At 44.4% G+C, this 25,382-nt stretch overlaps 2 protein-coding genes across 2 annotated transcripts in view; one reads left to right on the top strand and one right to left on the bottom strand.

The window, feature by feature from the left end:
* Positions 1-227: 227 nt before the first annotated feature.
* PEBP1 (phosphatidylethanolamine binding protein 1) lies at positions 228-7,045 on the top strand. The gene is made up of 4 exons (XM_006151558.3): positions 228-381; positions 1,568-1,677; positions 2,671-2,771; positions 5,877-7,045. The coding sequence occupies exons 1-4, from the start codon at positions 247-249 to the stop codon at positions 6,092-6,094; spliced, it is 564 nt and encodes a 187-aa protein (XP_006151620.1). The 5' UTR covers positions 228-246; the 3' UTR covers positions 6,095-7,045.
* Positions 7,046-13,095: 6,050 nt separating this feature from the next.
* The window catches only part of TAOK3 (TAO kinase 3), a 220,125-nt gene continuing 207,838 nt past the window's right edge, over positions 13,096-25,382 (bottom strand). Inside the window, exons 19-21 of the mRNA XM_006151557.3 lie at positions 24,500-24,712; positions 15,544-15,726; positions 13,096-14,338 (exon numbers count right to left, since the gene is read on the bottom strand). Coding sequence (XP_006151619.1) covers positions 14,177-14,338; positions 15,544-15,726; positions 24,500-24,712 — 558 coding nt within the window. The 3' untranslated portion in view covers positions 13,096-14,176. The remainder of the gene's footprint in view (positions 14,339-15,543; positions 15,727-24,499; positions 24,713-25,382) is intronic.

Genomic DNA, 25,382 nt, shown 5'->3' with positions numbered 1-25,382 from the left:
CCACGGCCCAGACAACTCGGCTGCGGCGAGTGGCGGGTTGCGGTGACCCCGCAGCGCCAGGCGTCGCGCGCTATCTGACCTGACCAATCAGAGAGCAGAGTGGGCTCAGCCTCGCGGGTGATTGGAGGCGCTGGGCGGGGCGGCGCGGGGCGGTGGCTCAAGCGCGTGCGCTCGCGTGGGCTCTCGGTCCCTGCCGCCTGCGGCTAATTTGCGGCACCACACCTGCCCCCCCCCGTGGCCCCCGCCATGCCGGTGGATCTCAGCAAGTGGTCCGGGCCCCTGAGCCTGCAGGAAGTGGACGAGCGGCCGCAGCACCCGCTGCAGGTCACTTACGCCGGCGCAGAGGTGGACGAGCTGGGCAAAGTGCTGACGCCCACCCAGGTACCCTCGGGCGGCGAGCGTGCAGGGACCTGGGACTTGGAGGCCTGTGCGGGCTGGAGGGCGGGACACGGTGGAGATGGGGGCATGGAGGGGCGTTCCAGCCTGCGCGTGTTGGGGTCCAGGAGGGAATAGGTTGCGGCACCCATGCCGCGGACCTATGGGCCAGTTGAGCACTGGGAACCCGGCCTGTGGCGTGCCTGGCCGGGTTCTGCCTGCGGGAAAAGTTTATGCTCCTTCTTCTGGACTTCAAGGTCCAGGGCATAGGGACAGCCCTGAACTCCCGGGTAGGGCGGGGACAGGGCCGGGGTAGGGCCAGGGCAGGGCCAGGGAGCCGTGCCAGGGACGAAGTAAGCTGTGGCCGCCCATGGGCCCTCAGTTCCCCTCGGGTCTCAGCATGTTAGGCCTCAGTTTGGAGGACAAATACCCTACCCTGGAGCCAGTGACGCATTATGTAACTGGTGATCTGCCTCTGCCCACGAGTGCTCCTTTGTCGTAGCAGTCAAGAGCGAGCTGCCACCAAAGGTGAGAAGGTTCTGGAGCTCAATCGAAGGCAACGGCCTTGTTTTACCGTTTGGCCTCTGAGTCCATGGCTGGGGCTACTGAAAGTGGAGGAACTAGATTTCCCCATGGGTGGCGGGGAGGGGGAGGGCATCACCAGGCATTGGTTATGAAGCCCCGGATGGTGGAGTGAATAAACTGCCTTGACCTCCCATGGTTTGGGATGTTAACTGAGTTTATTGTTTTGGATGTTTGAATATGCAGTGCCCAAATTGGAGGCTGACAAAGCCTCTTTTTTCCAGCCTCTCCGCCCATTGACTTTCTCATTTTTTGTGCACTTTTAAATATCCAGTTAATGGAGATTTCACTTTAGCAGGCCCCAAGTACCTACCTGGCCACCAAATCCAGAGGCTGTCCTTCCAGACAATGTAAGGTTGTAGTGATGAGGACCCAGTGCTGGGGTTGGAATCCTGGCCTCAGCTCTTCCTGTTCATAACTTGCTAGTGGTGTTGGGACTAAACCATGTAATGGATGTAAAATGTCTGCCGCTGACTTTTAGTAGGGGCAGTACACAGTAACTTTTATTCATAATCCACTGTTTTACCTTTGTGGTATCTGAGATCAGAAAAGGAGTATTTTTTTCCAGCATTTCTGATTTTTTAAATTCCAAGCTGGTTGCTTCTCACAGGTTAAGAACAGACCCACCAGTATTGCATGGGATGGTCTTGATTCCGGTAAACTCTACACCCTGGTCCTGACAGACCCTGATGCTCCCAGCAGGAAGGATCCCAAATACAGGCAAGTTGGCATTAAGTCTCTTGCTGGGCAGGGAGGGGTAGGCCTGGTTTGGGACGTTCATGCCTGTGCTTCAGCCAGTGAGCATTTTCTACCCCTTTACTCCTTAGAGCAAGAGTCTATAAACTTCAGCTTCAGCCAAGAACCACATCTTCCTGTGGCCTGTATTTGAAAAGCTATATGAGCTAAGAATAGCTTTTATATATGTATTTTTAAATTTTATTTATTATTAATTTGCCATAGGGCACATGCACTCACCAGGGAGAGAAATGGGTGAGGGGGTGTGTGAGAAAGCAAGCTGCCAGGTCCAAGGCTTGAACCATGGTTGGTCATATGTGAGTCCAGCACCTTAACCACCAAGCCATGTGCTGGCCCCAAGGCTTTTATATTTTTAAATGATTAGAGGAAAAACAAAAGATGAGTACTACTTCATAAATTAGGTTTTATTGGGGGGCCAGCAGATGACATGGTGATTAAGGCACTGGACTCCCATGTGGCCAACTACAGTTCAAGTCCCAGATCTAGAGACTTTCTTTCTCACTCTCTCTCTCTGTCTGTCTCTTTCTGGTGATTGTGCGTGCCCTGTAGTAAATTAAAATAATAATGATGATAAATAAAATCGAATTTAAAATGTTGTTTTGGAATACAGTCGTGGTTATTTATTTATTGTCTGGGCCACTTTCACGCCATGAGGCAGAGTTGAGTAGTTGTAAAAGAGACAGTGTGGCCCATAACTCTCTGGTCCTTTACAGAAAAAGTTTGCTGACCTCTGCCCTAGACCTCTCCCTCCCTGTTTGGGAGGGAAGGAGAGAGGGCGGGCCTGGGTCTTTTTTTCTGCAGGCACAGAAGGTGAGTCCAGGCCAGGAAACCAGGGGCTGTGTGCCTTGTTCATCGCTGTTTCCTGGCAAGGAGCAAGTGCTCAGTGCATGTTTGCCAGGTGTACAGTGAATGCACAGGAATTTCCTGTGGTGCTGACGGTCCTTTGTCTCCACATAGGGAATGGCACCATTTTCTGGTGGTTAACATGAAGGGCAATGATATCAGCAGTGGCACAGTGCTGTCCGACTACGTGGGATCTGGGCCTCCCAAGGGCACAGGTCAGTGAGGGCTGCTTTTGGAGGGAGGCGGGAAGGGAGCCTGGGTGCACATTGGCATTGGGCCAAAGTTCTGCCAGCTTTAGTTTGGTTTAGAACATTTTATTTTTTGGTGAGAGCCCTTACCCTGCTGGGGCCTAAGCAGCTCAGCTCGCTTCTAGGGCATTTGCCTTCAGGGGCCTGGAGCTTTGGGCCTAGTCACAAGGAACCTCAGGTCTGGTCACACAAACCCTTGTGTGAAATTGCCTCTTGGCCCCTAGGCTTAGCTAAGCAGGGAGGTGGGTGTGAAGGAAGCGATGTAGGATGCTTGGAATGGCCTTTTGGGGGCTGAGCATGGATTCAGCACAGTTAAGCCATCTCTATTCAGCCTTTGCTCTGTGTAATCTTCGAGTTTTCCACATCAATCATGAAAAATCACCTTCGGGCCCAGCCATGGTAGGTGGCAGATGCCACTGCATGATACTGGAGCTACATAGGAAGTCCCCAGGTTTGGCTCCTCGTCCACCTGAACATGTCGTGTGTGCCTGGGGCACACCTGTGATCCTGGCTGTCTGGAAGGCTTGGGGGAGAGGGTATTTGTGGTGTGACATGCTGTGAAGAGGCCCTCTCTTTCTTTCTCTCATGAAATAAATATTTAAAATGCCTTTTTAAAAAGATTTATTTCTACTTTCATTTATTAACATTCTTTTTTTTTTTTGGAGAGGTTTTTACTGTGGGGCATGTACATTCACCAGAAAGACAGAGAGAGACAGAAAGCGAGAAATTGCCCCCCGGGAGGATGACCACGCCGCAATCCCTTCTCCTCCATTCTCCTCTTGGGATCTTGGGCACGCACGCACACATGCCCGGCGTGAGTTTAAGCCACTGGGTCCAGTACTCAAACTGCAGTCAACTACATGGGAGTCCAGCGACATAACCATTACTCTAACTGCTGGTCCCATTATTCTTCGATTTTGACCAGAGACAGACAGAAAGGGAGAGTAAGAAAGCAAGCCACTAGGTCCAGTACTTGACCCATGTTTGGCCATGTGGGAGTCCAGTGCCTTAACCACCATGCCACCTGCTGGCCCCAAAAATGCCTTTTTTTTTTTTTTTTTTTTTAAATCACCAGAGGGTACATGTACTCTCCAAAGGGACAGAGAGAGAAAGAGAAAGCACTGTCTAATGGGGCATGGTCATGCCACAATCCTTTTCCTCTATTTCTCCATACTGTTGGGATTTGGAGCGTGTGTGTGTGTGCACACATACACACGGTATGATTTTCAAGCTACTTGGTCGAGACTTGAACTGAAGCCACCCGTGTGAAATCCAGCTCTGTTAACCACTAATTATGGGGCCGGCTCTAAAAGTGCCTTTTATGTCTCTATAGCTCCCTCTTTGTCTCAGAAATCTAGCTTGGTATCTTGAAAAGATTTAGAAGACTTTAATGGGATTATTGCAGATATACCCATATATCATATTGTGATATCATATAAAATATAAGGGGGCATACAGAGACAGATAGTGATAGTACCATACTGAGAACTTTCCAGATTGGCTAAGCGTTTCCTGAACCAATGGCAGGAGAGGTGTTATTGCCTGCTGCTCGTTTGTAGGCCCTTTCCATCGGCCAGAATAAAGAAATAGTGGTGAGCATGGCCTGGCAGAACACTAGCCTCTGTACACAGTGTCCAGCCATGGATTAGTCTGGGAGAGAAAAGCAGGTCCCTGACAAGGACCGTTGGTCATGGGCTCCTGGTCAAGCTGTAGACCCAGAAGCTTCAGATGGCTTCGCGCTCTCTCGTGCATTTATAACAGAAAGACAAAAGGACAGATTTCCCAGGGATCTATTAGGTTCTCTAGGGCAGTTATAAAATTAGGCAGTTTAATTATGGGAAGTATACACATGGGAATAAAGCAATTCTCTCAAGTAGGAGCTCTGTTCTCATTTAAAAAAAAAAAAAAACCTCAGCGACTCATTGGTTTTTCTTCTTATTCTTGTAGAAATATATAACTTCCATATAATAAATGCACAATTCATGAGGGTTCAGTCAGTGGATTTGACCAATGCATACTCCCATATTAGAACCAGCAAAGAGAAACAAGTCATTTCTATTATCCTAGAAGGTTCTTATGTGACCTTGTTACCCAGATTCCCCTAGGCTTGAACACTTTTTTTTTCTCTTTTTTTTTTCTTTTTTTTCTTAATTTGCTAGAGTGTGTAAACAGAGAGGGAGAGAGAGAGAAAACAAGAAAGCACCTCCCATGGAGTATAGTCACACCACCATCCCTTCTCTATTTCTCCCTCCTTTTAGGATTTTGGGCATCCATACACATACGCCCAGTGTTTTTAAGCCATTGGGAGTGGGAGTTGAATCATATCGTCAGCCATGTGGGATCCAATGTCTTCACCACCCCAGGGATGGCCCACTGATTGTTTATTTTATTTTTGTAGAGGTTTTTCGCCTTAAAGCGCATTTGCTTGCTGGCACACACACCCAGTGTGATTTTAAAGCCACTGAGTCCAGGACTTTAACTGTGGTCAGCCATGTAGGAGTCCAGCGACGTAACCACTACACCATCTGCTGGTCCCACTGACTGGTTTTAAAACATTTTTGCTACTTGGTTAAAGTGAGTTTGGGCCATTTCAAAGCAGATCTCTAGTTTTCTAATTAAGTCAGTCTTATAGACAGAAAGAGAATGTTCTCTCTGAGGCTTGAAAGCTTGACTGTGGTATGATAGGCACCCAATCAGTGATTTGCGGCGTCCTTCACAGGTAACAAGTAAAATGGGCATTCTGACAGGAGTGGCGACGGATGACTTGAGATAGGCTAGAGGCTTTTGAGTGGGATGAATGAACAGAGTGGTAGGAGGTGAGGCTTGACGGGTGGAAAAGGCTAGATCCTACAGGTTATTAGAGGCCAGAATGAAGGATTTGGAGTTGGTATCATCAATTGCAGTGGGGAACCACTGGGTGATTTTCAGTGGGGGAGCAACCTGACTCAGCCTAAATAGGGTGGTCTGGGTCCCTCCAAGTTGAAACATTCAGTGGAAGTGAGTGATGTTTCCATCTCCATCTCAGCTTACCTCCGCGTGTGTGTATCCGTCTTCCTTTCTCTCTCTTTCCAGGCCTCCACCGCTATGTCTGGCTGGTTTACGAGCAGGCCAGGCCACTGAAGTGCGATGAGCCCATCCTCAGCAACCGATCTGGAGATCACCGTGGCAAGTTCAAGGTGGCATCCTTCCGCAAAAAGTATGAGCTCGGCCCCCCGGTGGCTGGCACATGTTACCAGGCTGAATGGGATGACTATGTGCCCAAATTGTACGAGCAGCTGTCCGGGAAGTAGGGGGAAGCTTGAGATGGGAGCCTTCTGACATCCCACACAGTGTTCTCCAGTTCAGTGATGCATGTAGATTTCTCCTGTTCCCCCCAACCTGTTTGCACAGTCAGATAGTGGTTTAGGGTGACTTTTCCTGCTGTCTATCCTTCATGATTCTCACATACCCCAGTTTATGTTTAGATCAAATTTGAGGGTTATTTTGATATCATGGGGTCATGAACTGTTAATAGAAGAATAGCAACCCAGAGTTTAAAAAAAAAAAAAATCCAGGTTAAAACCAAAAAAACAAAAGTGGGGAGGCCCAGTCCTGCTTAGCACCTGTCAGGCCTAATTCTGGACTTAGGTCCACAGAAACAAGAATTTTTTAAGGGAAGTTAAAATTTGTTGCCTCTGCCTTTATGATCCCTGCATCTTTAAGACGTGCTCACGATGCTGTCTCTCACTCAGACAACTAGAGGCTGGCATCGTGGCTAAACCCACCATGGTACATCTTGAACAGCTAGAATAGATGTCAGAATGCCGCTCTGGCTCCATTAGCGAGCTTTAAGGGGGTGGCCATTTACATAGGCAGCAGTGCCAGGTGACAGTAATCAGGGGTCCTGGCCTCTGTGCCTGTCACACTGATCACTCTTCATTCGTGTAGGAAAAGCCCATCTGGAGTTGCTGAGTGTTGTGTTGATTCTGCCGTTTGCTAATAGTTGAATAAAAAATAAAACACTGAGGTAACATGCCAGGACTCCAGATCTTTCTGCCTTGTTGGGTTTGGGTTTCATAAATGGGGGGAGTTCAAGAGACAACCTCTAAGGCTGAGTAGCCCTATCCCTGATCAGCAGCAGCAAATGGGACTTGATCCAGGAACCACACGTCTGGTCTGTCCTCCTGTAAGTGCCACTGAAATACAGCAGGACCAACTGTTCAAACTTATGTTTAAAAAAGTAAATAAAACTTTAGACCACATCTTGCTCCGAAACACCTTTGTTTCTAATAAATGATCCTCTTGACCTGAGAATGATGTCTTAAAGAAGCTGGTGGGGGCCAGCTGGTGGCATGGTGGTTAGGGCAGCTCGAACCCACATGGATGACTGTGGTTTGAGTCCTAGACCCTTTAGCTTGTAACTAAACGTGTGTGTGTGTGCCCAAGGTCTTGAAGGGAGGGAGAGATGGAGGAAAGGGGATTGTGGCATGACAGTTCTCTATTGGATGGGGGAGATGCTCTTTCACCTTCCCGTCTTTCTATCTTCTGGTGAGCATACATCTCTGGCAAAAAAGAAAGAAAACTGGTTGAAAACCTCTTGGTGAAGTCATCTGCAAACACTATAATAATGCCCAAGAAATAGTTTACACCTCTCTTTGGTAGGTTACAACCTAGAATCAGTACCAGAAAGGTGGGGGTGTGGGTAGGAGGGCAAGAAGGTCACTGGTTTTGCCATCTCTGAAGAGGGGTGTCTGAGGGTACATGTCGTGATTTGTAGTTGGTCTCTGATGGGAAATTAGACTTGACAGGGGCTAAGCAGGACTAGGCCTTTCCCTTCAATGGATTTTTTTTTTTTTTTTAATTGCTAGAGGGTATGTGTGCTCACCAGAGAGTGGGGGAAAGTCCCCTCTAATGGGGTGTGACCATGCAGCAATCCCTTCATTTCTCCTTCCTGTCAGGATTTGGGGCATGTAGGCACACATTCCCAGTTTGTTTTTCAAGCCTCCAGAGCATGTATTTGAACCACCATTGAACATGTGGGATCTGGCTCCCTTAACCATTAGGCTACAGTACTGGCACCTTATACCCTACCTTTCACTGCTGTGCTTTTTTCTCAAAAAAAAAAAAACTTTGAAACTCTCATGTATGTAATATGTGGGGGAGATAAAGTAGATAGAATTTGGTTTTAATTTTTAGGATTTCAAAATTCATTTTCAAAAGAAGAATTTTCTATTTATTATTATTTTTTTAACTTAACCAGTGAGAAAGTGAGAAAGCAAGCCACCAGATCCAGAACTCGAACCTTGGTCAGCCATGTGGGAGTTCAGCACCTTAACCACCACACCACCTGCTGGCCCATTTTTAAAAATAAAGTTTAGTAAAATAAAAGTTAAAAAGAAAGTAACTGTCCTGTTGACATAAAAAAAAAGTGTGACAAGTAATATATTCATGTGGCTAGACAATCAAACAGTATAAAGAAAATGTACCCTACCCACTTTCTACATAGTTTTCTTCACAAGTTACTGAGTATTTTGTGTTTTCTTCCAGAAGAAAATAAAAAGTATATCAACATATATATTCTTGAAAAGTCTAACTTTACAGTCTGTATACATTGTTCATATCATTATTTTAAACAAATAATGGGTTTTATGGATGTTCCATGGTATATTTAACCAGTCTCCTACTGTGAGGTTTAGATTATATCTGGTTATTCACTACTATAAAAGTTTCAGTGAACATTATTACGGTTTTTGGGTTTTTTTTTTTAGTGTATTTTTTCAGTGTGTGTGAGAGAGATCATTGAGACCTGGTCTCTTCATGATCTATCCAGTCTCAATCAGCCTCGGATCATGGGTACACTCCCAGGGTATCCAGGGGAATCTCTGGACACAACCCTGGGATCTCAGTGAATGTTCTTCTATATGTATAAAATGCTTCTGCAAGTAATTTTGTGGGTAAATTTCTAGTATTGAAATTAGATCAAAGGATAGGTATTTTTTATTCTGATACTAACAAATTGTCCTTTATAAAAGGTCACACTGATGATATTAACATCAGAGTTATATGAAAGTACTTGCTTTTCCATACCCTGACCAATCTCAAACTTTAAACATTTGGACAATTTGATATTTATGCATACTTAAAATCATTTACTGTTTTTTCTCTTAAGCTCCTGGTTTGCTAACCACAATATAATCACAAATATAATACTTTTTTTTTTTTTTAAGAGACTTTTGCTATAGGGTGCATGCACTTGCCAGAAAGACAGAGAGAGACAGAAAGTGAGAAATTACTCCTCAGGGGAGATGGCCACATTACGATCCCTTCCTCATTCTCCTTTCTGGATCTTGGGCATGCATACACATGGGCCCAGTGTGAGTTTTAAGCCACCGGGTCTGGGACTCGAACCATGTACGACTACATGGGAGTCCAGCTACGTAACCATTACACTGCTGGTCCCCAATACTTCTTTAGTTATATAGTCTTATTAATGAGTAACTATAGTGTGTTAGCTTCCTTATCTAAAGCAGGAATAGACTGAAATGATTCAGAAAAAGAACACTCCAGCCAAAGATAGTGAAATATATACAAAAGACATTCATATAAAAAGTCTATATGAAAAGACAGATTAGGAGAACCAGCAGTTAGCGTAATGGCTATGTTGCTGGACTCCCACGGAGTCGACCGCAGTTTGCGTCCCAGACCCAGTGGCTTAAAACTCATGCCAGGCGCGTGTGCGTGTGTGCCCAAGATCCCAAGAGGAGAATGGAGGAGAAGGGATTGCGGCATGACCATCCCCCCTGGGGGGTGATTTCTTGCTTTCTGTCTTTATGTCTTTCTCTGTCTGGCGAGTGCACACACCCTGTAGCGAAAAAAACTCTCCAAAAAAAAATATTAAAAAAAAAAGAAAAGACAGATGAGTAATCTTAGAAACAAGTGACATGTTTCACTTGTCACATCAGACCAAGCGAACTTGCCCAAGGGCACCTCGTTAGGAAGAGAGTGACTGGTTCTGAACCCATCTCTGGCTTCACAGCCCCAAATATAACCACCAAGTCCACTGGGATGCCAATTCCAACTTCCCTATTTGAAATGTAATGATTAAGATTGCTAGATCTCACATGGCTGACCTTGGAGTGCAAGTCCGGGACCTGCCAGCCTGAGAACATGCCAGGTGCGTGTGTGTGCCCAAAATCACAAAGGGAGGGAGAGAGAAGAGAGTTCAGTATGACCATTCACCATTGGGCTGTTTTCTCCCTTTCACTTTGTGGCAAACACCAAAAAATAAAGAGTGGGAAGGGAAATGAGGGGCCCAATCTCTTATTTACTTCACAGGGTTGGAGAATAACCTGAAAGAAATAGTCTTATTTCTTCCATGAGTAAAGAGAGAACGTGAAGGAGGATTAGCATCCCCAACAGGGACCTGATGGAGTGATCTATCCAGCTTCAAACAGCCAGGGTCATGGGCCTGTGGTGTGCCCAGCCTGCTCAAGGAGGTCTCTGGACACAACCTGGAAGCCTCCCATTTGGGTCAGCCTGTAGGATGTCACATTTTACCTCTATGCCACCATCCAGCCTTCTGATCTCTCTAACCCTTGTTTTTTCCCTTTATTCACAGCACTTATTACCAGGTAAAACCATTTATTTATCACAAATATTGTTGATGCTTTTTCTCCCCCCGCCCCCCCCCACGTAAGCTCCTTTAGAACAGGGCTTCTCACCTGCCTGAGATACATGTATATAGCTCACGTCTAGCCCAGGAAACAGAAGGTGTTCAGTAAACATTCAGTGAATAATTATAAACCAAAGGTAAGCAGTCCTTTCTAATATTCATGACAGATTTGTAATTCATTTTTTTTCTTTTTAAGGGACAGTATCTTTCTCTATTACCCAATTTGGCCTCAAAATCATGATCCTCTGCCTCATCCTCCCAAGTAGCTGGGGTCACAGGTGCGCACCATCGTCCCCAGCATAAGTCGTCTTTTTTAACTCAGGGAACTTCAGTACATGCTGGAAGGACCCAGGACACCCAGTAGCTCTCTAATCCCCGTTCTCTTGCTGCCATCCTAGTCCCTGCCTTTTCCACTACCTCCTTAGGTAAGTGTTAGGAGTTAGAAGACAGCCTGTACCAGGTGTGAGGAGCAGGGACCCACATTCCTTCTTCTGGTAACTCTGCTTTGGGACACATCACTGACAAGCTTGTGGAGAAGAAAACTTCATAAAGAGCAACCTTGACTCTCACAGACATAATAAAGCCTTTTTAGGGCCGGCTCCATGGCACAGCAGTAATGTATCACAGGGAAGCCAGATCTCACACTGGGGACTGCACTTTGAATCCTTGGCCAGTCAGACTGTAACACTGGGCATGCTGTGCTAGAGCACTCACTGGAGGAAGGGGATATCAGTCTGACCAGACCCTGTAAAGGGTGCTCATTTGCATGCTATCATGAATAGAGAAAAAAATTTAAAAAATTAACACCTTTCACAAGCTAGATGGATACAGATGTACCCATCACAGAGAGAAATTACTAATAGATTACAGGAAGTATAGATGTCCTGGGAGCGTGTTCTGCAGTCAGGTCTCCATTCAGGCCCCACCCCACCACTGACCCAGAACAATGTTCCATCATGTTGAGTATCAGCATGTGATACACATTACCAATTTCTTGGATAACTATATATCTTTTTATCAATGTAATTTTCAGATATCTGATATAGAATCTTCAGTGAATTGAACTGCTTAGAAAACTAGGCGATACTTTTTACTTTTTTTTTTTAAAGACTTTTTTTTGCATGTGTGCCTGCCAGTAAGACAGAGAGATAGAAAGTGAGAAATCACCTCCCAGGGGAGATGGCCATGCTGCAATCCCGCCTCGTCCATTCTCTTGGGATTTGGGGCATGCACAAACACAGGCTCAGTGTGAGTTTTAAGTCTCTGGGTCCCAGACTCAAATTGCAGTCAACCACTTGGGAGTCCAGCAATGTAACCATTATGCCATTTGCTGGTCCCTAGGCTATACTTTTTAAAGGCTTTATTATTGGGGTAATGCATGTTGATAACTACTAACCCATGTTGGTTATTTTCCGAGTGTACCTTTCTGCTGCAGTCTGAACATGACTGATGACATCTGTCTGTGCTAAATGAATCTTAGGACCCAAGAATGATTTTCAGGTCTGCATTCTAAACAGCAATTCTCAATGCCCAGGACTTAGAAACTATAGGATCTAACTGAGACTGTCCTGACCCTAAAACCCATTTGAAGGTACAGTTTTTACTATCTCATTGTTACACATACACAATTATTGTGGTGTGGTGAAGGCAGTCAATCCCTCAGTCGAGTGTGTGGTTCAAGTCCTTGACCTGACATATTGAAAAACATGCCCAGCATGTGTGTAGACATGCCTGAGATCCTGAATGAAATAGAGAATAAGGGATTGCACCATGGCTAACCCCCATGGAGGGTGCTTTCTCACCTCCTCCCCTCTCTGTTTTTCTCTGGCGAATGTGTGTACCCTCTAGCAAATTAAAAAAAAAAAATCTACCAAAAGAATCTGAGGGGAGGGAGACTTACTATTACAGTAGCCTTGTTTCACATATTTGATTATAAAACCTACTCCATAGCCTGCTTATGAGGGTACCCCACTTCTCAGCAATAGATGCTCCCACACGACTGGCATGTTAATCTCTGTGTGTGTGTGTGTATGCATGTGTGCCTTTTTCTGTTCTTCATGATTTTTTTTTTGTGTGTGTGTGTGTACTAGAGAAAGAAAGCACCCTCCACAGGGTCTGGTCCTGTCACCATCCCCTTCCTCTGGTTCTCCAGCCCATCAGATCTTGGGCACTCGTACAAATGTCCAGAAAGTTTCAGGCTGACCAGGCCAGGGATTTGAACCATGGTAGCCATTTGGGATCTGGCTTATTTTGAGCAGACCATTACCATTGTGCCATGGAATGGGCCCTCCTTTTTCTCTTAAGGGCAAAAAGGGGCAGTTGGCCACTTGACCACATCAAACAGTGCAAGACTCTCAGACCTGAGATGGACTTGGATGACACAGCTTTACCTGATGATCTTGGGCAGCTCTTCAAGGAGGGATTGAGGCCATGGTGAAGAAGGCTTCCAGGAAAACAGCCCTCCCTCTGTATGGTTCACTGGTGTACCTAGAAGGGAAATCTCCTGCTACAATAACACAGCAAGGCGATGTGATGAACACTTTTATTTACAAATATAATTAAAAGCTCTGACAGTTATCATGCTCTTCTTGGAACCTGAAAAATGGTTGGTTTTTAAAGTGCATGCAAAAGAAGTAAAGCCTTTTTTTTTTCATCATTTTTTATTGTAAGAAAATACACAGTTTGAAAGTGTGAATAATGCAATATTTATGACCAAGATATGGGACTTAGGAAGGGGGAGGGAAGTAAAGAAAAAAGATCAAGATGATCTGATTGAGAGACAGCGTTGAACTCCAAATACTGAATTGGAAAAGGAAGGAGGCAGGGTGGGACAGGAGGAGGAAGTAAAAAAATTTGATCAGAGAAACAGTTAAAATACAATATGAAAATAAGTAATACCTCTCCTTAAATTCCTTCTATACACAAAATACACGATTTGCCAAAGCCCAATTTGTGCTACTGGGATTCTGTGAGCTCCTTAAGTGTATTCACATCCTCTGCAACAGCAGAAAATGATTATGATACAATCAGAATATGCTGAAGACAAGTTAAACTCTTGCCAGCAGGTTCTTAAAAATCACAAGATCTCTTCACCCCACCCACCCCCCATCCCCAAAAAAGTAATAATATGTCACCACTGATATGTACATCACAATTAGTTTCTGTAAAATGTATCAAATTTTCAATCTTTAATAAAACTTTGTTTTTTTTTTATTCCTGATGAATAAATACCAAAAAAATAAAATAAAATAAAATAATGCAGCAGCTAGTTAAGGTGTAAGGCTGCGGATATTGTGTCTCTCTCCCCCTTGGCATTTATTATTATTATTTATTATTATTATTTTTTGCTTTACTTTCACAGATTGGTGGCAATAAGTGATTGCTTAAAGCAATATACATCCACTTTTTTGTTGTTGGTTTATTGGTTTTGTTAAAACTGTCTCCAAAGTTTTCACTGAAACATTTTGAATCACATCAATACTGTGACGTGTACTATGAATAGAAGAGACGGCCAGGCTCTGGCCAGCACTGAAAGTTGACACGGGGGGAGGAAGGGGCCCCTGATGGAGTAAGAATAAACAGGCACTAGTCCGACACGATGTCAGTAAGAGTAAGAGAGAGAGAGAGTGAGAGCAACGCCCGTTAAAATGGGGAATGTGGTTTCGCAGGGTCTGAATTTTTTTCTGTTTTCTTTTTTTTGTAAATGGCAAAAAATTTAATCTCATCTATAGTCCTCCTTAGGAAAATCTAATGTAACCAAATTCCCAAATCCCATTCTGAGGCTCTCCATGTCAAAAGTTTCAATCTCTCGCTCTTGCCTTTCCAGCAAGTACTTTATTCTCTCGCTGCGTTCCTTCTGAAGGGCAGCCAGCTCCTCTTCAATCTGAAATAAACACAAAGAACTATTTAATGGAAAGATCTCCCCATGGGCACCCACACGCAGTGCTACACACATGTACACACACAGGGATGAAAAAGAAACTAGACTGCTGGGGAGGGCAGCCAGTGTCCTGTGCTAGATGTCCTATATCTAATATCTAATCCATTACATTTAAAACTTGCTTGGGGCCAGGTACTGGTACGGTGGTTAAGGTGGCTGGATCCCATATGGCCAACTACACAGTTCAGGTCTCAGATCTGGCTGCTTGAGAAACCTTCCAGGCTCATATGCATGTATGCTCAAAATCCCCTAAAGAAGGAGAAACGGAGATGGCTTAAAGCGTGACCATTCCCCACGGGGAGTGCTTTTTGGCTTGCTCTCCATATATATCTCCTCTCAGTTTCTCCCCAGTGAGAGCACAGAACCTCTGGCAAAATTAAAAAAAAAAAAAAAATCAAGAAACAAAAACAAAAAACTTGCTCACAAGAATCGGGCCCACCTGGGGGCTAGCAGTACCAGTCCAGTAAGCCAAGCAGCTGGGCTGATCTAGGTCAGTGTCATGATAGCAAGAGGTGGTTCAGGAGAGGGAAAAGACATACTCCAGCACAATTAGACTGTGCTGTTTTCCCATAGAGAGCCCAACGCCTGGTGGGTCATTAGTAATCTAGTTGGAGAACAGGAACTAGGAAAATAGTCTGTTACACCAGTCTCAGGGAACTCCTGAAAGAAAGTGCAAATAACTGGTTAAGCAAATAAATGCTTAACAGCTTTGAGATGCTTTTATGAAATCTCTTCTACTTTATATTCCTCAGAATATCTAAGGCAATGAATATTTCAATTGGGACAACATTTATTATGCATGGCAATATTGGTCGATCTTCGTTTTAATTTTTTTTTTAAGAGCCCTGCTGGTGATTCTGTTTAAAAATAGCCAAAAAGCCAAATCTGCATTTGGCTTCTTCAGCCATGCTGAACAGCTATGCTATCAGCTCACAGCACTTTCCATGTGTCAGATCAATTATCCAGTAACACATGCTGTTCCTATGGTCGTGAAGGCTGAGGGCTTTGCTGGGTCAGGATGTGGATCAAAATGATGCCAACAACTGTCTTGAGCCTTGACATGCTGGCCTGTAGATTGGGGATGTTAGGAGTATAACCACCATGCCCTTTCCACCCCACCGCGCAGAACCCACCCTAAGAGGTCATACCTTCTGCTCAAGATGTGCTCTGCGAAGAGACACCCTCTGCTCCAGCTTCTGGAGCTCACGCTCATGTTGTGCCTCTGTCTGCATCTTGATTTTGCTCTGGTAGGCATTGAGTAGCTCCATTTCCTGCTGGAGCTGCAGCCTCAAGGCCTGGCATTCTGCTTCTTGAGCCTCGTCTAGCCGTAACTATGGGCACAGAAGACATACACTATAATGTAGCCCTCACTTATGGCATGGGGTGCCCGCCGGAAGGTGTTTCTTTCTTGGGATCAAAATGGGTTCTCTCAGAAAAATAGATGACCAGGGTACACTCAGAGTTAGGATCAAAACCAGTGAGTTTGAGTCTGTGCAAAGGGCTACAGAGTTGTAAAAACACATGTTTTTCAGTACGGCTTTAAACCCCACCAGCAGGTATCAGGCAGGCTATACGTTGTAGTGATTAAGCCCATGGACTTTGGTGGTACATACCTGACCCTGACTTCCAGCTACATCATTGACTTAGATATGTCACCCAGAGGGGTATCTCTCTGGTTTATTTTGTTTGTTTGTTTGTTTGTTTGTTTCACCTCAAGAAAAATAACTAAAATTCCTATTGCCTGAGACTGTTATGAGGATTAAATGAAAGAATTCAGATAAAATCCTAGGCATGGTTCTAGATGCATATTAAATGTTCAATAAATAGTAGCTACTATCATTTGCCCAGACGATTTCCATATTTAGATTTTTTTTTAATGCTAAAACCATTTAAAAATGCTTAGCTCTAAAAAAAAAAAAAATGCATTTGATACCCACAAAACTTGAGGACTAGACCACAGTACTGTTGCACTCCTAGCTGTAATTCTGGTGTCTCAAGTTGGCTACCCAAGATACCTTGCTTTTTCTCGCTTTCTGTGTCTCTGTTTTTCTGGTGAGCGCACGTGCCCTATAGCAAAAAACCTCTCCAAACAAAAAACAAAAAACTTTAAAAACTTAAAACAAAAACTTTAAAAAGGGATCAGCAGTTCGCATAATGGCTATGTTGCTGGATTCCCATATAGTCGACCATGGTTCGAGTCCTGGACCCGGTGGCTTAAACTCACTCTGGGCACATATGCGTGCATGCCCAAGATCCTGAGAGGAGAATGGAGGAGAAGGGATTGCAGTGTGGCCATCCCCCCTTGGGGGGTGATTTCTCGCTCTCTGTCTCTCTGTCTTTCTGGTGAGTGCACACGCTCTATAGCAAAAAACTTCTCCACAAACACGTACACACACACACACACACACACACACAAAACAAGATACCTTGCTCACCATCCAATCCTGAACTCTGGTTCAAAACCTCTTCCCCACACTGGGTAGCCTTGAGAATCTTGAAAAGCATATTCTGGTTTGAAACAGTGATGTCCACATTAAGGGCACCTAGGCAAGTTTTCAAAGCTCCCTACAGTACCTGAACTTGTTTTACCTACTAAAATACCCACTTCCCATGTGGGAATGGACCAGCCAGCTGGCAGGAATGTCACTCTCCTCTCAACTAGAAGAGTTCAAGGTTTGGGGTCATTAGTAGGGTCATTTTAGAGATATGACGCCCAGTCCCTGGCTTGGTACTGTCCAGATTCAGCGGTCCCTCATCTCAACTGAATACTGAAATTATAACCCTTGAGTTACAGAGTCTGTCTTCCGAGTTTATCTGCATGTTCCCATATATTTATTCTCCATTTTACAGATATATTTCTACTGACAGAAATGACTTTTTGAAATGTTGTTAGAATAATTTTAGAGGGTTATTTGTATTGCATCTTTAGAATTTGTAGAAAAGGAATGTGACATCAGTTACGTTATCATATTTCCAAGATGCCTTCTAATAATTAATCCTAACTAGCTTTCATTAATACTCACCACAGGCCTGTTGATGGCATGGTGGTTAAGGCAGCTGGATCACACGTAGCCAACTGCGCAGTTTAAGTCTCAGACCCAGCGGCTGTGTGTGCGTGTGTGTGTGTGTGTGTGTGTGTGTGTCTAAAATCCCAAGAAGAGAATGGAGAAGGGATTAAGGCATGACTATCATCCCTGGGGGGGGGAAGGGTGCTTTCTCACTTTCCCTTTCTTTCTCTCTCTCTTTCTGTCTCCTGTGAGAATATGTGCCCTACAGCAAAATTAATAATAATAAAAAACAGTATAGGGAATAAATGGCTCTCTTCTAATTTCCCTGATGAGATATGATGGGAGAAGAGACACTAGACACCGCGTAGTCAATCTGCAGCAGGAACAGCCTTACAGGTAAATGCCAAAGGCTTCACTGGCTCCCAGTGAGGATTGCTATTGATCCCTCTTGAAATGGGAAGTTCCTTGGCAATAAAGGAAATGAATCCTTTGTTTTTCTCTACTTGTCTACAGTAATTGTTACAAACCCTGGCCAAGTGGGTAAAGGGCTCATCCTCAGAGCAGTTTAGGCCACTGAAGCATCTCCACTTTCTTCTGTTTCTTGCATTCTGCTGTTAAGGGCAGTGACTATGCTCTTTATCAGCTCTGACTCCCTACAAGGCCTGGTGCTAGAAATCAGAGGATATTCCAGTATTTGGTATTCATCGCCCGAAGTTACACACACTGCCATCCATTAAAAAGTTTTGTAAGAGTATAGCTAAATGTCATGTCTATGTTCTAAAGTGGCTTACATTGAAGAAAACAATGTGACAGAGGCACATAATATAGTTCATAGTGACCAAACATATAGACTCCTCCCCACATGGGTTTGAATCCTAGTTCTACCACTGCTTATCTACATGACTCCCTCTACCTCACCACCAACCCCAGGGTTGGCACACAATAGCCCATGAGCCAAAGTCAGTCTCCTGCCTATTATTTTAAATTTAGTGGGTGTTTTTTTTTTTTTTTTTTTTTGCTATAGGGTGTATGTGTTTGCCAGAGAGAGAGAGAGAGAGAGAGACAGACAGACAGACAGAAAGCGAGAAATAACTCCCCAGTGGGGACGGCCATGCTGCAATCCCTTCTTCATTTTCCTCTTGGGATTTTGGGCACATGCACACACATGCCCTGTGTGAGTTTTAAGCCTCTGGTCCAGGACTCGAATCATGGCTGACTACGTGAGAGTCCAGCGATGTAACCATTACACATCTGCTGGTCCCTATAAATGAAGTTTTACTGGACACAGACACACCAATTCATGTATATCCTATGGCTACTTTCGTGCTATAATGCAGAGCTAAGTAGTGTTGTGACAGAGGCCCTGTGGTCCATACAGCCGAAAATATTTACTGTCTGCTTCTTTCCCAGAAAAGGTTTGCCAACTCCTGCCCTGAGCAAGTGGCTTCACTTCGATAAACCTGTTTCTTCATAGGTAAATTTGGGTTGAAACAGTAACTATTTCAAAAGAGTTTCACACCAATGAAAAAACACCTATAAAATCCTTTCAACAGTGCTGGGCACATGGTAAGCAGTTGAGAAAGCTGTAATTATAATTTCTGTCTCAGAAGAAAGGCTATTTCTTGTCTTTTATTCACAGCCTTGACAGAACCTCTATTCCTGATCCATCCCCATTCTATCTTATTAATCGTCTTTCATTAACACTTGTATGCCAGACAATGTTGCAGATACAGAGAATACATGGATTGATAAGGCCTAGCCACAGCAGCATGCTCTGGGCACTGATGCCTGGCAGGCTGAAGCCACATGGGAGGCCCTAGTTTGATTCACGGCTTACCCTAAAAAGGTAGGATAGGCTTGATGGCACATGCCTACAGTCCCAGCCACTCAGGAGGCTGAGGTGGGAGGATCACAACACAGTGAGACCCTACCTAAAACCACACACACACACACACACACACATACACACACATAAAAGTAACAACACAAAAATTCTGTCAAGCTCTATGTCTCCATCAGCTCTCTCCCCTCTCTTTACCTTAAACCTCTCTGCACTCCTCACCTTGCCTTCCTTTGGATCCTAACCCTCTATGCCTATTGCTCACAGAAGGGTTATTGTTGCTATCTTTTTTTTTAAAGAGAAATTTTTGCTATAGGGCATGTGTGCTCACTGGAGAGACAAGGACAGAGAGATAGAAAAGTGAGAAATCATGCCCTGGGGATATGGCCACGCCACAATCCCTTCTCCTCCATTCTGCACTTAGAATTTTGGGCATGCACACATGCATGCACACACACCTGGTATGAATTTCAAGGGGCTGGATCCGAGACTTGAACTGTGGCAGCCATGTGGGAGTCCAGCGATGTAACCATTATGCAATCTGGTCCCACTGATGCTATCTTAAAGTGGACCTTATCTTACCTGATCCTCCCTCCATCCCAAGACATATTTGATACTGTTGACTGGCCCTTCTTTCTTGAACTCTTTCTCTGCCTTCTGAGATACTACACCTTCTTGGTTTTGTCCTCTCTACTCTGGTTACTGTTTCAGCTAGTCCCTACCTACGTGGCTGTGAAATGTGGGTATTTCTTATGACTTTGTCCTGGGCCCTCTTCTTTCTTTAACTTTCTTAAGGAATCTCATTTAGGGAACCAGCAGTTAGCTTAATGGCTATGTCACTGGACTCCCATGTAGTTGACCTCGGTTCGCATCCCGGACCCAGTGGCTTAAACTCACTCTAGGTGCGTGTGCATGCGTGCCCAAGATCCCGAGACGAGAATGGAGGAGAAGGGATTGCGGCATGACCATCCCTCCTGGGGGGGGATTTCTCGCTTTCTGTCTCTATGTCTCTCTCTGTCTGTCTGGCAAGTGCACATGCCCTATAGCGAAAACTTCTCCAAAAAAAAAAAAAAAAGGGAATCTCATTTATTCCCAAATCCTCAAATATGATCTACAAGCAGTCTTCAATAAATTCCCAGAAGATGCATATTAGGAAAAAACTATGCATAGATTTAAAATGTTTTTTTTTTTGGAGCAAAATAAACTCATACTGGGCCAGTCCTGTTGTACAGTGGTTAAGGGAGCCAGATCTTACATTACAAGATGTGGTTCAAATCCCAGCCCAGGCTGCTTGATAAAAACCACTGGGCATGTGTGTGTGTGCATGCCTCAAATCCCAACAAGATGTAGAAACAGAAAAGGGATTGTGGCATAGGCACCCGCCCATGGCAGGAAGGGTGCTTTCTCCCTCTCCCTCTGTCTCTCTGTCTCTTTCTGGTGAGCGTAAAGGCTCTTTGGTTATCAAAAAAAACCAAAAACCAAAAACCAAAAACCTCATACTTTAATTCCATTTTCCACAAAATTGTTGAAGAATGATTCCTACACCTACATGTATTTCAGACCTCTCTTCTGGAGTCCAGACTAGCTTTTCCAATCTACTAGAGACATCCTCAAATGGATGTTTTCTTTTGCTCATTTTCTTTCCTGTCTCACTCCCCAGTCTGTCCCACTTCCTTTTCTTGGTTTGTTTTTAACCATCATCAACCATTTTAGTCATGCCAGAGAGTAAGAGTCATCTTTTATGCCTGACTCTGCACATTTGCTCCATCACTAAGTGCTCTCAATTCCGTCTTTTGTCAAGCTCCCAGATTTAATCCCCTCCCCCTCTATCCTGACTATCCCTTTTCTTGTCTAGTCATAACTCCCTCCTGCCCAGGTAAAAGTGGCAATTCACAAATGCCTTGCCTGTATTCACTCTTGTCATCTCCATGACCACTCTTCAACATGTCACCAGAATGACTGTTCAAAATACAAATCTGATGTCAGGCATCTGCTTAATATTCTTCAATGACTCCCCATTGTTTTTAGGATGAAGACTAAAGTTCTTAACAAAGCCTTTTGGCCCCTATATGATCCCATCCCTATTCACCTCTTCAGTCATATTCTCATTCTCATGTTGGTCTCCTAACTGTCTACATTCCAAACATAATGGAGTCCCATGGGTTCTTCAAAAGTACCACTGCCCAAAATCTCAAGTGGAAAATGAAGGAGAAAGGATTGTGGCATGGCCACCCCCTGGGGAGTGATTTCTCGCTGTCACTCTGTCACTCTCTGTTTCCAGCAAGTGCATGCGCCCTATAGCAAAAATCTCTCTCTCTCAGACAAACAAACAAAACACAGCACTGTCTTGCCTATATTTACACATGCAGTTTTTTTTTTTGAGAAGTTTTTGCTATAGGGCGCGTGCGCTCGCCAGATAGAGACATAGAGACAGAAAGCAAGAAATCACCCCCTAGGGGGGATGGTCACGCCGCAATCCCTTCTCCTCCATTCTCCTCTCGGGATCTTAGGCACGCACGCACACGCGCCCGGCGTGAGTTCTAAGCCACTGGGTCGGGACGCGAACCACGGTCGACTACGTGGGAATCCAGAGACACAGCCATTACGCTAACTGCTGGTTTCCATACACATGCAGTTCTTTGGCCTAAATATTATGTCATCGGGAAAGTCATGATGTATTTTTCTATGCAAAAATGTGTCATGACTTTCTTGATGACCCAGTCATTACTGAAGCTGTCCCACTCTCTAGCCCTAGCTTGCTCTCATATCTTACACTCAGCTGGCAACTTGCACCTGTTCTTCCATTACACGGAGTGGACTTTCCTATGTCTATTTTTCTGCTCTTCTATGAACTTCATCCAGATACGATCCATGATGATCTCATTTGCCACAGTATCCTGGTTTGCCTTGGGCACAGTGCAGACCTTTACTTGGTAAGTTTATTGGTAAATTGGTAAATGTATGCTGGCTGGCTGGGGAATGGATAGATAGATGCATGAGCTTCCATCCCCAGCCTAGGAACATGTTTAAGCCTCACCCAGTTTACAGAACCTCTTCCTTTCACTGTCTCCTCTTGCTACAGCTCTCCTTCTCTTCTTCACTGATAAGCATCTGGGGAAAGCAGTCTCACTTACAGTTTCTATCTCACTTGATAATAACTCTTTGATCTCATTCCCACAGCCTCACGGATGGCCTTGAGAAGCAATGGAGAAGACTGCTAAATCCAACAGACACCTCAGTGTTGATTATGTTAATTGGCCTCTGGGACATTTAGATCTTCGATTAGAAACTTCTGTTCTGGTTTCTGTGACATGCTCTCTTCTGGTTCCCCTCCTGTGTCTCTGATAATTCATCTCCTTTAGTCTACTTCTACATAGCCTTCAGAGATTTGGGTCCACCAGACCGGTCTTTAGACCTTTTCCTCACTATCTCCTATTCTTGGAAAAGTTCTTTTCCTTGTAGCTACTGCTGCTCTCATACAGCAATTCCGACATCCCCTCCCAACTATGGATTTCCATGTCTGTACCTATCTATCTGGATACTCACGTGACTCAGATAACCATGTCCACGTCTCATCCATTTATCTTCCCAGACATCCAAACTTAACTTTCCTGTTTGTCTTGGTAAAATGCTGACCTATTTCACTCTGTTGTCAAACCTCTCTCTCAAATTGGTCACTAAGTTCTGTCTATGCAACCTCCTAAATCTTTCTCAAGTCCTTTCCCTTCCTCACCCTCACTAGCATGCTCTCTCTTAGTTCAAGTGTTCATTATTTTCCCCTTACACTATTAAGATAGTTTCCTGGGATCAGCAGATGGCGTAATGGTTGTGTCACTGGACTCCCACATAGTAGACTGTGGTTCGAGTCCTAGACCTGGCAGCTTAAAATTCACACTTGGTGTGTGTTCGTGTGTAACCAAGATCCTGAGAGGAGAATGGAGGAGAAGGGATTGTAGCATGACCATCCTCCCTGGAGGGTGATTTCTCATTTTCTGTCTCTCTCTCTCCTTCTCTTTGGCGAGTACACATGGTTTACAGCGAAAAAATCTCTCTAAAAAAAAAAAAAAGATAGTTTTCTAACAGGTCTCATTGTCTGTTTGCCACATCGTTGCCAACATATTTCTAGAACACAAATCTGATCCTGTTACTTCCCTTGTAAATCAGGCTCCAACTGTTCTCAGTTACTTAGAGACTAATGTACAGACTCCTGGCTTCTGCGGATCTGATCCCTGACTACCTACCTGCTTTCTTTAAACAAGCATTTTACCCTCCTGCCACAGCAACTGCTTATTGTTTCTCAAATGTGCTGTCATCTTTCAGGCCTGTGAGTCTTTGCCTAAACTGTGTCCTCCACCAGGATCAACTTTTTTCTCTTGTGCCTGTTTGATAAACTGTTACTCTTCAAGGCTCATCTCCCTGTGAAATCATCACTGGAGTACAGTCAAGCTCCCACTCCTGGTTAACCGAGACCTTCATGCCCTCCCCATTTTGGATTCCCACAATCTTTCTCCTTGAACTTTGGGCTCACATCAAAGTTCGTTCAGTGCTCATATGCACACTTTCTATTGTTTGGATCTTTCCCTCAGTATAAAAACCTATGTACTTCAATGGATTCCTTTAAGTCTGTTGGCTCCTGCTGAGAAGCTTTCCTTAGACCAAACTAACCCTCCCAGAGCCTCTAGCACCTTCCACTTCAAAGCACTCACTATGCTTTATTATTATTATTATTATTGTTTAATTATCTGACCTTCTGGTTGACTGACAAGTGTGAGAACAGAGACCAATGGTCTGTCTAGCTCATCACTTGCTCTTGGGCCCAGTAGAGAACTGAACCCAGAGGCTTGGGAAAATTTTACCGAGTGAGTGGGTCTGTGTATATGCCTTCCTCTCTTGACTCTGAGCTCCATAAGGAACTATGTCTCATTCATTTGTGCCTGACATTAGTTGAGAAGAACTTGTCAGTGAATCTTGGATGAATGAATATATGCTATTATCACATCTTGCCCTCCAAGTCCCTATGTGCCACAGGTCTGCTATAGCGTGTCATTCCTTGAGTTCCAGCTTATATGACACACTCCAGCAAGTGTCCACGTCGGCTTGGCTTTATTCAGCGTCGTCATTTCCTCAGTTCTTGGGGCAGAGAAACACCAATACCCTAAACTTGTGCAAGAACCATCTTGGGAAGAAAAGGCTGGATCTTGAATTTTCTTGATTCCCAAAGCTCTTGAGGATGTGGCACCAAACCTAAGCACTTACCGCTTGAGAGGCCATCATTTCATTTATACTCTGTTCATACTGCTCCGCCAAAATGGCCAGTTTTCGCGTCTGCTCGTCCTTCAGTGTCTTTAAGATTGTTTTGTGCTCATTCTTTGGAGTAACTTCCAACTGGTGATTCTTAAGTGCTTTATACTGTTTGGTCTGTACTTTGCAAGTGTCCTGAAACTGTTTTTTAATTTGCATTTCCATGGCCTGTGCAAAGGGAAAAATATGGAGACATTAGTGAATACAGAAAGCCTTCCATGCTAATGATTTAATATGAATGTGGGGATTCGATACAAGTGTGTCAGTCTGTGCAATGACTCCACAATGCTAGTCAAAAATCATGAAAATAATAATCACTCAATAAAGGGGAGCATATGCATAGCACTTCACATCCTAACCTACTTCCTCTGGATTTCAGCATAAAGTGAGAGAGAGAAGTGATGCTAGATTTCTTTCTCCATTAAGGGTTGTGTTTGCATGTAGCAGTTTCAAATATGCATTCTGGCAAGGAGAAAGTGGAGAGTATTATTCAGGCCAGAAGGCATTCTATCAGGTTGCCCCCGGGGGCACGTGTGCACTTCATGAACATTCTGAGGACTTACAGTGACAGGGATCACTAATGAGACAGCTCAGGATTTGCCTACAAGAGACAGAAGGCCAGGTTGACTGAGGTTGTGCCAACACTGACAATGTCCTTCCTGACAGATAGCAACAGCTTAGGACACTGGGCTTGTTAGTTAGCTAAAATGGTCAGGAGGCAGTGAGAGCTAAAGGAGTCCCTCCACATATCTCTAGCATGGAGAGGTAAATTCCTGGCATGTGGAAGTCCACTCCTGGTGCCCACGCCCAGTGCAGATATCACTGACAAATCACACTC

This window comes from Tupaia chinensis, unplaced genomic scaffold, assembly GCF_000334495.1.
Source record: "Tupaia chinensis unplaced genomic scaffold, TupChi_1.0 Scaffold000320_1, whole genome shotgun sequence".
Taxonomy (NCBI): domain Eukaryota; kingdom Metazoa; phylum Chordata; class Mammalia; order Scandentia; family Tupaiidae; genus Tupaia; species Tupaia belangeri.
Note: the sequence above shows the minus strand (reverse complement) of the source record. Positions and strands in the feature narration are given on the sequence as shown.